This window comes from Oncorhynchus nerka, unplaced genomic scaffold (genome assembly GCF_034236695.1).
Source record: "Oncorhynchus nerka isolate Pitt River unplaced genomic scaffold, Oner_Uvic_2.0 unplaced_scaffold_1410, whole genome shotgun sequence".
Lineage (NCBI taxonomy): Eukaryota > Metazoa > Chordata > Actinopteri > Salmoniformes > Salmonidae > Oncorhynchus > Oncorhynchus nerka.
Genome location: NW_027039907.1, coordinates 109,091 through 121,048, shown reverse-complemented (window position 1 = coordinate 121,048; position 11,958 = coordinate 109,091). Strand labels below are relative to the sequence as shown.

The window sequence follows — 11,958 nt, the reverse complement described above, 5'->3', positions numbered from 1 at the left end:
TAGCTTACTGTACGCTTAGTTGAATGGGGTGTTCAGTCTTACTATCTAGAACATTCTGAATCGACCAGAATGGAACCCTTCCCCCTCTTCCCCCCTCTGGCTCTGTAGGAATCAAGTTCCTCCGGATCCATACACAGTTGGCTGACAGCCAGCTAGTACCAGGCTCTCCTCTCCTCCTTTAAGAAAGTAAAAAGGAGATGTGGAGGGACACCCTGTTGAGAGTATTGGTAGACATTACGAGTAACTCAGACCTATTGCTAAGCTATACGTCTACTGCAGTACCATTGGTAGAAGCCTACTGGGGCTTTTGGAAGCGAACCTTTTTAAAATGTTATCTTCCAATTTAGTTTGAATCATTTTGGTAAAAACAAATGCACAATAAGAATAAACAGATTCAACAAAGCACAGTAGTCAAGGCGAGACCCTGTACATGAGCAGTGAACTAAGGCCCATTGCCTATTCAGACATTATTCTAACAAAAGATGGCACAAGGCCTTACTCTCCACTGCATCCTTATCTGAGGGAAGTAAAGCTCACGCAAACAGGTTATGCAATCCTACTTATTAGCCCATTGTGTGCGTTACATTTCAGTAAACACAGTGACGTGCTCAGGCCGGGCATTTAAGCTCCAGTTGAAGGGGATGGGCGAGGCGTGGGTAATTTGAGCCGTCTCTGCTCATAATGATTCTCTGCATGGGAATAGTAATGCAGACAAGTGCAACTGGAATCGCGGCTCTTCATTCTGGCTCTGGGGTACTCATTAGAGCCAGGAAGGATTGGAATATTGTCAGAATGGCTGGGAACTGGTGGAGTGATCAGTACTCTGACTCGCGTTGGCTCAGCTAATTCAACATCAACTCCTGGCCTACGTTTTACTGCTTTTGATCGCATTGAGCTCATTAAATGTAAGCATTCTTTTAAATGATTTGTTTGCTGTTTTTCTTAATTCATTTGTAGCTCTACATACAATACACACACTTGCTACACGTTAGGCTAACTACCATTTGTGTGCGTGTTTTATAGCCTCTAATGGGTTCTGAGCAACCATAACGCTCAGTACATTTGTTACTGATAGAACATACGAAGGCTAAGCTATCCCTGAACAAACATAACAAACCCTTCACCGTCTTTCCTGTACTGTGCATGTGTCTTGGGCCCAGTCATTCAGACCGTTTAGCCTACACCCTCATCTACAGGTCTACGATCTGTTCTCCCTCCCTCCAGCCTCCACCTCAGCCATTATGATGAGATGATGTAACTGACTCTAGGCATGCTGGCAAGAATCTCCGTCTGCCCACACCTCCCGAGGCGCTTCTCAGAATTCTACATTCCATCTAACTTTCTCTTCTCTCCTTGTTTCTTGTCCTCACTATTTCTCAGGAAGTGTGTGGTCAGCTCCTCACGGAGTGTGGACTCTGGGGAGTTTGGCCTGGCTGATTTATTCTTACAGATGGGTTTGTTGACTGCTTTGAGAACAGGGGACTCGGAGGTGATATTGAATTTGGTCTCTGCTTGTCTAAGGGCTCCTGGGCCTCTGGTGTCCGACTCTGGTTATTTTCCAAAAAGTGCCCCATTTGTATTTATTTCTTCCTTCCTTCCTTCCTTCCTTCCTTCCTTCCTTCCTTCCTTCCTTCCTTCCTTCCTTCCTTCCTTCCTTCCTTCCTTCCTTCCTTCCTTCCTCCTCTCTCTTTACATCCCTATGTACTCTCACCTGCTTTCCTCTTTCCTTCGTTACTCCTCCTTTCCTACCTACATACTTTCCCCTCTTGCATAACACCATCGGATTCTGAAAGGGATGGTGTAAGTTAAAGAAGCACGATGGTTGGGTGCATTTAACTGGTAGTTCAGCTCTGACTACATGAGTGTTTGGGGGTCCCACGTTCCTCCTCAGGCCCCCTACCCGACTGGAGTCTGGGAGAGAAGTGGAAATCTCTGCACTGAGACTGGCTTAATGTCCTAGAGGTATTTCGGCCTGTGAATTTCAGATGCACTCCGGTACAGCAGGATGAATCCTAATGGCCCTGTATTAATATTCAAAAGGTTGTACTCTTCAAGTAACCAGTAAATTAAACCAAGCAAATATTTAGGGCTGTGTGATTTCTTCCACTTTCCTATCTCAACAGACACTTGGCATTTTAGAAGCTTTTCGGTGCAATTAGTGTGTACACAGTTTGGCATCCGGGGACGAGTTAACTGAACTCTGCCTCGTTTTTTTTAACACCATCATTGGACTGTAATCGGACTCTGACAAGAAAAGAGATAAGTATGAGTCACATTCTTAGCCTACCTCAATGGAAGGCAACTTTTCCTTACTACTCACTAGGGGTGTGACAAATTGACAATTGTGCTCAAGGGTTAAACTGCCATTTAAACATATATTTTTTTTAATCATACAAATTTCACAATGCAGAATAATGGTCCGAATTCTGCCCGCTAGTGCCGGGCAATGACGTTAAATCTACCGCAGTCATATACCATTGAAAGCGCCTCGGCTACGGCATGTTTGTATGTAAGGCTACACTACAGCTTTTTAAATACCAACACGAAACCTTCTCTGGAGATGGTTTCGAAGCGCCACTGGATGGGAATTGTATTTGTAAAGGATCTGTGCTTCTGAATGGGGGCTAACATCCATCACTAGGCCACCAGAACTGTCAATCAAATAATATCAAACTGCCTACCTGCCAACAGATCACTCCTAAATAAAGTACTTGAAGGTTTGTTAAATACCGTGACATTTACTGAGGCATTTAGTAGAAAGAAAACAAGACTGATTAGTTGCGGTACTTGTGAGAACAAACACTCGCATCTTTCATAGCGAGCTAGCGAGGGACGGAGAGAGATGGGAGGGGCACTGTATAGGCAGGTCCGCTACCAGGCAGACGGAGTCAGGGCCTATCCACAATGAATAGGCTAGGATATTCTACATGCAACAGACCGAAGAGGGAACACTCACTCGGACCATTAGCGAAGAGGAAAGAGTAGGTGAGCCAGCTGCACCGCGATTATACTTTTGTGGGTAATAAAACATTGTTATTCCTGTTTAGGGATTTTTTTTTAAACGTTAAGGATCCACATTTCGTTTAAACGTTCCTACTCACGACCTGTCTCGACTCTTGGCTTTCTTCGGCTACCTCAGTTCCTTCTATCTCTCCCATTCTCTCTCGTTTCTCTAATGGCATTCTAGTTCCCATCCAAGGTAATGTGAGAAGGTGGCCAGGTGCTAACGGGTAATACTAACACTACAGGACCGTGCTGAACGTGGGAGGGGGCCCATGTCTCGAGCACAGCTGTGTCTATGTCATCAAAGCGTGCCTACCCCCTCTCTCCTTTCTCACAGTCCTTCCCTGTGGAATGACACTCCTGCGTGTGATCGCTTGCCTTGGCGCCTTCCAGGGGTGGGGGGTTTGACAGGGTCAATTCCATTGGAACTCACTCAGTCCACATTTGACAACTAGGGGGATTAATTGCAATTCGATTCACAAATTCAAATTGGGCAGCTAGTCTATCATCTTCTGTGAGGATATTTGAATTCTTGAGCTTAAGAAATTGACCTCAAACCCAACTGAGTTCACCTGGCTTTTGGCTCTTCACAGTGTCATGGAGATAATGGGAGTTTTATTGACATTTAGGCTGGGCAATACTAGTCCAGTCCAATACTACACCCATCCCTGGTCTCTATTCCATACCACTTCAGTGTTTGCAGACCTAGGTGTTAACTCTATGGTAGAATGAAATCAAAACCCATATGAAGGCTAGGTGTAGCCCACACCTTATTGCTTACAACTACCCTATCCCTTCAGTCTGCATACACCATAGCAGGGCTTAGGGTGGAAGGGAACCAGTGTTACACCGTAGGGAGGAACTAGGGGGGAAGGAAACCAGTGTTACACCGTAGGGAGGAACTAGGGGGGATGGAAACCAGTGTTACACCGTAGGGAGGAACTAGGGGGGAAGGGAACCAGTGTAACACCGTAGGGAGGAACTAGGGGGGAAGGGAACCAGTGTAACACCGTAGGGAGGAACTAGGGGGGAAGGGAACCAGTGTTACACCGTAGGGAGGAACTAGGGGGGAAGGGAACTAGTGTTACACCGTAGGGAGGAGCTAGGTGGGGAAGGGAACCAGTGTTACACCGTAGGGAGGAGCTAGGTGGGGAAGGGAACCAGTGTTACACCGTAGGGAGGAGCTAGGAGGGAAGGGAACCAGTGTTACACCGTAGGGAGGAGCTAGGAGGGAAGGGAACCAGTGTTACACCGTAGGGAGGAGCTAGGAGGGAAGGGAACCAGTGTTACACCGTAGGGAGGAGCTAGGTGGGGAAGGGAACCAGTGTTACCCCTTTGGAAGGAGCTATGGTGGAGGTGAACCAGTGGTTGTGTTTCGACTTGCGCCTTTGTCTTAAGGAGATAAACGTCTGTCAGCCAGGGCTGTCTTACAACCCCACTGGAGTGGGGGGTTTAGGGAGTCTCTGTCTTCACAGATTGAGTCATGTCTGGGGGATATTTTCTTTAGCATATGGGTCAGTCTTCACAGAGCCTCCACTCTTCCCCCCCACCCAGAGGCATATAGCTGGGTTAATCATTATAGTAGGAGAGGCCCACACATGGTGGCTGTAACCCCCTACCTATTGGTTAGTATTTATAGGATTTTGAATTGTAGACCTATTGTATTGGACACTTTTATGAATTAGCCTTAACTCTGTTTTGATGGAGTTGAAATCTCTGCCACTGAGTTTTATGCATTGCTGTTTAGTGATGGCTCTTATTTCTGTGTGTGTGTGTGTGTGTGAGCTGACAGATGCCTTTCAGTCACGCGTCTCTGTCAGCATCAGTGCCACAGCCACAGCCTTCAAGATTATACTGAGTGGAACAGCTGAGCACTATGTGCAATGGAGACTTGAGGGTGTGTGTTTGTGTGTGTGTAAATGTGTGTTTGGTCTAGGTTTATTTACTCTACTACTCTTTGTGTGTGTCTGTGTGTGTGTGCCCTTGTGAGGGTGCCTTTGTGTGTGTCTGTGTGTGTGTGCCCTTGTGAGGGTGCCCCACAGTCCCTTTGGGATTTACAACCTTGCACAGTACACTTCCCTGCCTTATCATATCCTCAACCCAACCCACCACCCTGGTCAGCAATGCTTAGTTCTCACTGCCTCGAGGCCTCTAATGGGCTTTTATTTCCGTCTTCACAGCTGTGCTCACCACTGCTCTGTAATTCCCCAGGTGGAGGAGAGGAGGCTAGGCTACGTCGCTAGCTGCTCCATCTCCAGCATTAGGCTCCATCATATCCAGGGCTGTTGGGTTATTGTTACTGCACTGTGATGACTGAAGGCCAACAGGGAAGAACAGAGAGAATGTAAAGGTGCCAGATATATCCAAGAATGAATTCCAAATCGACCCCTTCCCCCTATTCCCAGTGTGTGTGTGTGTGTGAGAGAGAGAAACGTGACTAACCCACTGTGTTTTCTGTCTTCCAGGGGTCCCTTCAGTGTGGTGAGGCGCTGTATCAACAGGGACACAGGGCAGCAGTTTGCAGTGAAGATCGTAGATGTGGCCAGTTTCACCTCCAGCCCTGGCCTCAGCACAGAGGGTAAGGAAGAGTCACACTCATGCGCTGTGTGGGTAAAGCGCTGATGCATACTAACTTTCCATGCAGTTTCCTGCCGTGTCATGCTGTTCTGTGTGTGTGTGTCACATTGTGGTGGCAGTGCCCTGGGTTTTGGCGTTCATGGTGTGCCATCTGTGATGCTCCGGTCAGAGCTGGGCCAAGGACAGCATCATAAGGAAATCGAAAGACAGAATTGTGTGTGAAAATATTGATAGTGTAATAAAGAGGGATTGTTGAGTAAACTGATATAGAGTCTGGAAGGACCTAGTAAACTGATATAGAGTCTGGAAGGACCTAGTAAACTGATATAGAGTCTGGAAGGACCTAGTAAACTGATATAGAGTCTGGAAGGACCTAGTAAACTGATATAGAGTCTGGAAGGACCTAGTAAACTGATATAGAGTCTGGAAGAACCTAGTAAACTGATATAGAGTCTGGAAGGACCTAGTAAACTGATATAGAGTCTGGAAGAACCTAGTAAACTGATATAGAGTCTGGAAGAACCTAGTAAACTGATATAGAGTCTGGAAGGACCTAGTAAACTGATATAGAGTCTGGAAGAACCTAGTAAACTGATATAGGGTCTGGAAGAGCCTGGTAAACTGATATAGGGTCTGGAAGGACCTAGTAAACTGATATAGAGTCTGGAAGAACCTAGTAAACTGATATAGAGTCTGGAAGAACCTAGTAAACTGATATAGGGTCTGGAAGAACCTAGTAAACTGATATAGGGTCTGGAAGAACCTAGTAAACTGATATAGAGTCTGGAAGAACCTAGTAAACTGATATAGAGTCTGGAAGGACCTAGTAAACTGATATAGAGTCTGGAAGAACCTAGTAAACTGATATAGGGTCTGGAAGAACCTAGTAAACTGATATAGGGTCTGGAAGAACCTAGTAAACTGATATAGGGTCTGGAAGAACCTAGTAAACTGATATAGGGTCTGGAAGAACCTAGTAAACTGATATAGGGTCTGGAAGGACCTAGTAAACTGATATAGAGTCTGGAAGAACCTAGTAAACTGATATAGGGTCTGGAAGGACCTAGTAAACTGATATAGGGTCTGGAAGAGCCTGGTAAACTGATATAGGGTCTGGAAGAGCCTGGTAAACTGATATAGGGTCTGGAAGAACCTAGTAAACTGATATAGAGTCTGGAAGAACCTAGTAAACTGATATAGAGTCTGGAAGGACCTAGTAAACTGATATAGAGTCTGGAAGAACCTAGTAAACTGATATAGAGTCTGGAAGGACCTAGTAAACTGATATAGAGTCTGGAAGAACCTAGTAAACTGATATAGAGTCTGGAAGAACCTAGTAAACTGATATACAGAGTGGCTCTGAAAGAACCTAGTAAACTGATATAGGGTCTGGAAGAACCTAGTAAACTGATATAGGGTCTGGAAGAACCTAGTAAACTGATATAGAGTGGAAGAACCTAGTAAACTGATATAGAGTCTGGAAGAACCTAGTAAACTGATATACAGAGTGGCTCTGAAAGAACCTAGTAAACTGATATAGGGTCTGGAAGAACCTAGTAAACTGATATAGGGTCTGGAAGAACCTAGTAAACTGATATAGGTTCTGGAAGAACCTAGTAAACTGATATAGGGTCTGGAAGAACCTAGTAAACTGATATAGAGTGGAAGAACCTAGTAAACTGATATAGAGTCTGGAAGAGCCTAGTAAACTGATATAGGGTCTGGAAGAACCTAGTAAACTGATATAGGGTCTGGAAGGACCTAGTAAACTGATATAGGGTCTGGAAGGACCTAGTAAACTGATATAGAGTCTGGAAGAACCTAGTAAACTGATATAGAGTCTGGAAGAACCTAGTAAACTGATATAGAGTCTGGAAGAGCCTAGTAAACTGATATAGGGTCTGGAAGAGCCTAGTAAACTGATATAGGGTCTGGAAGAACCTAGTAAACTGATATAGGGTCTGGAAGAGACCTAGTAAACTGATATAGAGTCTGGAAGAACCTAGTAAACTGATAGAGTCTGGAAGAACCTAGAGTGGTCTGGAAGAACCTAGTAAACTGATATAGGGTCTGGAAGAACCTAGTAAACTGATATAGGGTCTGGAAGAACCTAGTAAACTGATATAGGGTCTGGAAGAACCTAGTAAACTGATATAGGGTCTGGAAGAACCTAGTAAACTGATATAGGTCTGGAAGAACCTAGTAAACTGATATAGAGTCTGGAAGAACCTAGTAAACTGATAGTAAACTGATATAGGTTCTGGAAGAACCTAGTAAACTGATATAGGGTCTGGAAGAGTCTGGAAGAACCTAGTAAACTGATATAGGGTCTGGAAGAGCCTAGTAAACTGATATAGGGTCTGGAAGAACCTAGTAAACTGATATAGGGTCTGGAAGGACCTAGTAAACTGATATAGGGTCTGGAAGGACCTAGTAAACTGATATAGAGTCTGGAAGAACCTAGTAAACTGATATAGAGTCTGGAAGAACCTAGTAAACTGATATAGAGTCTGGAAGAACCTAGTAAACTGATATAGGGTCTGGAAGAACCTAGTAAACTGATATAGGGTCTGGAAGAACCTAGTAAACTGATATAGGGTCTGGAAGAACCTAGTAAACTGATATAGGGTCTGGAAGGACCTAGTAAACTGATATAGAGTCTGGAAGAACCTAGTAAACTGATATAGAGTCTGGAAGAACCTAGTAAACTGATATAGGGTCTGGAAGGACCTAGTAAACTGATATAGGGTCTGGAAGGACCTAGTAAACTGATATAGAGTCTGGAAGAACCTAGTAAACTGATATAGAGTCTGGAAGAACCTAGTAAACTGATATAGAGTCTGGAAGAACCTAGTAAACTGATATAGGGTCTGGAAGGACCTAGTAAACTGATATAGGGTCTGGAAGGACCTAGTAAACTGATATAGGGTCTGGAAGAGCCTGGTAAACTGATATAGGGTCTGGAAGAACCTAGTAAACTGATATAGAGTCTGGAAGAACCTAGTAAACTGATATAGAGTCTGGAAGGACCTAGTAAACTGATATAGAGTCTGGAAGAACCTAGTAAACTGATATAGAGTCTGGAAGAACCTAGTAAACTGATATAGAGTCTGGAAGAACCTAGTAAACTGATATAGAGTCTGGAAGAACCTAGTAAACTGATATAGAGTCTGGAAGAACCTAGTAAACTGATATAGAGTCTGGAAGAACCTAGTAAACTGATATAGAGTCTGGAAGAACCTAGTAAACTGATATAGAGTCTGGAAGAACCTAGTAAACTGATATAGGGTCTGGAAGAGCCTGGTAAACTGATATAGGGTCTGGAAGAGCCTGGTAAACTGATATAGGGTCTGGAAGAACCTAGTAAACTGATATAGAGTCTGGAAGAACCTAGTAAACTGATATAGAGTCTGGAAGGACCTAGTAAACTGATATAGAGTCTGGAAGGACCTAGTAAACTGATATAGAGTCTGGAAGAACCTAGTAAACTGATATAGAGTCTGGAAGAACCTAGTAAACTGATATACAGAGTGGCTCTGAAAGAACCTAGTAAACTGATATAGGGTCTGGAAGAACCTAGTAAACTGATATAGGGTCTGGAAGAACCTAGTAAACTGATATAGAGTGGAAGAACCTAGTAAACTGATATAGAGTCTGGAAGAACCTAGTAAACTGATATACAGAGTGGCTCTGAAAGAACCTAGTAAACTGATATAGGGTCTGGAAGAACCTAGTAAACTGATATAGGGTCTGGAAGAACCTAGTAAACTGATATAGGTTCTGGAAGAACCTAGTAAACTGATATAGGGTCTGGAAGAACCTAGTAAACTGATATAGAGTGGAAGAACCTAGTAAACTGATATAGAGTCTGGAAGAGCCTAGTAAACTGATATAGGGTCTGGAAGAACCTAGTAAACTGATATAGGGTCTGGAAGAACCTAGTAAACTGATATACAGAGTGGCTCTGAAAGAACCTAGTAAACTGATATACAGAGTGGCTCTGAAAGAACCTGGTAAACTGATATAGGGTCTGGAAGAACCAAGTAAACTGATATAGGGTCTGGAAGAGCCTAGTAAACTGATATAGGGTCTGGAAGAGCCTAGTAAACTGATATAGGGTCTGGAAGAGCCTAGTAAACTGATATAGAGTCTGGAAGAACCTAGTAAACTGATATACAGAGTGGCTCTGAAAGAACCTAGTAAACTGATATAGGGTCTGGAAGAACCTAGTAAACTGATATAGGGTCTGGAAGAACCTAGTAAACTGATATAGGTTCTGGAAGAACCTAGTAAACTGATATAGGGTCTGGAAGAACCTAGTAAACTGATATAGGGTCTGGAAGAACCTAGTAAACTGATATAGAGTCTGGAAGAGCCTAGTAAACTGATATAGGGTCTGGAAGAACCTAGTAAACTGATATAGGGTCTGGAAGAACCTAGTAAACTGATATACAGAGTGGCTCTGAAAGAACCTAGTAAACTGATATACAGAGTGGCTCTGAAAGAACCTAGTAAACTGATATAGGGTCTGGAAGAGCCTAGTAAACTGATATAGGGTCTGGAAGAGCCTAGTAAACTGATATAGGGTCTGGAAGAGCCTAGTAAACTGATATAGGGTCTGGAAGAACCTAGTAAACTGATATACAGAGTGGCTCTGAAAGAACCTAGTAAACTGATATACAGAGTGGCTCTGAAAGAACCTAGTAAACTGATATAGGGTCTGGAAGAACCTAGTACACTGATATAGGGTCTGGAAGGACCTAGTAAACTGATATAGGGTCTGGAAGAACCAAGTAAACTGATATAGGGTCTGGAAGAACCTAGTAAACTGATATAGTGTCTGGAAGAACCAAGTAAACTGATATAGAGTCTGGAAGAACCAAGTAAACTGATATAGAGTCTGGAAGAACCTAGTAAACTGATATAGAGTCTGGAAGAACCAAGTAAACTGATATAGGGTCTGGAAGAACCTAGTAAACTGATAGAGGGAAAGAATACCTGCTAATCAGAGAGTGAGAAGAAGAGAGGGGGAGAAAGAGAGAGTTAGAAGTAGAGCAACAGAGAGGGAGAGGACCTCCAGTGTGTTTGAATGCTGAGAGATTGATTTCTGGCTGTAGAGTTGGGCTGGTTGGAACTCGTAAATGTCACTTTCATTTAAAACCCCACAGCGCTGGCAGAAAAGACAGTTGGACCCCCGATGAAACTAACCTCTGCCTCCCCTCCTGCTGTAGTTTTACAGAAACTCACAGAAACCAGTCGTGTTAATTGTGAGCAGTGACATTTTGAGTTAGCAAGCAGACTGGGCTTCATTGAACAGGGATGAGTGTGTGTAGAGAGCACATCTATCCTGCTACGCTATCCAGTAAATCCATACTGTTAGACTATACCCCCCTCACTTACTACCATGTATCATCTGTTCTGTTTTCCTCTCTCGGACTCGTACTCTTGGTCTTCTGTGTGTGTGAGAGAGAGGGAGAGACAGAGATCAAGGAATGCAGAGAGAGAGACTCAACACCGAGATAGTGAGAGAATAAGGACTCTGTCTCTGGGTCTTATGTCATGAGTTAGGCCCGTCACACGTTTGTAGTCTCTGCAGACCAGTAGACTGGGGGGGGTGTAAATGAGGTCTGTATAGGGGGATGTGAACTGCAGAACAGAGGAGGACAACAGTGCAGTGTGTCTGACTGGGTCGAACTCCAGACGACGCCTCTAGTGCCACATGCGCTCCCACAGCTTCACTTTCTATTTTGCCCCTCTTCGTTGTGTGTGTGTGTACTGTGTTCTTCGCTCTTTGCTACTTCCTTGTGTGTGCACTTACCACGCTGCAGTCAAGCCTCTCTCTGCCTGCACACGTGCACCCCTCCATGTTAATCTCCTTTGATGTTTATGTGGTTGGGGAAGAGAGGGAAGGAACAAACTAACACGCACCGGAGGTGTTTCCTCTTCTCTTAACCTCCCTCCTGCCCTCCGACTGGAGTCTGCCACCTGGGTCAGCGCGGTGGAGAGGTCAGGAGGAAGAGAGGGAGGGCACACACCTATAAGCTATGGGGCAAGATGAGGAGGAGAGGAAGAGTGTGTTGAAAAGGGGAAATGAGGACAAACGGATGCATCTCAATACTGAAAAATGGTTTCCATCTCTTATCTTTCCTGTTTCCTCCACAGATCTGAAGAGAGAGGCCAGTATCTGTCACATGCTGAAGCACCCTCACATCGTAGAGCTACTAGAAACCTACAGCTCAGATGGCATGCTCTACATGGTCTTTGAGTTGTAAGTTGGTTGTGTTTCGGCCATTTTGTTTCTTGAATGGTCAGCTATTGACTTTCGATTCTAGAATGGACTAAATTCTAGAATTTCTGTTCTAGATTTAACTTGATATT

At 44.1% G+C, this 11,958-nt stretch overlaps 1 protein-coding gene across 19 annotated transcripts in view; it reads left to right on the top strand.

The window, feature by feature from the left end:
• The first annotated feature begins 728 nt into the window (after nt 1-728).
• LOC115128120 (peripheral plasma membrane protein CASK-like) overlaps nt 729-11,958 on the top strand; it is a 52,786-nt gene continuing 41,556 nt past the window's right edge. For 6 of the 19 annotated variants that reach the window (XM_065015477.1, XM_065015488.1, XM_065015486.1 and 3 more), the window contains exons 1-3: nt 731-905; nt 5,469-5,581; nt 11,743-11,848. In XM_065015477.1, coding sequence (XP_064871549.1) covers nt 904-905; nt 5,469-5,581; nt 11,743-11,848 — 221 coding nt within the window. In that variant the 5' untranslated portion in view covers nt 731-903. Of the gene's footprint in view, nt 906-5,468; nt 5,582-11,347; nt 11,587-11,742; nt 11,849-11,958 lie in introns of those variants that run through there. The other 13 variants (XM_065015491.1, XM_065015489.1, XM_065015485.1 and 10 more) reach the window with 4 other exon arrangements.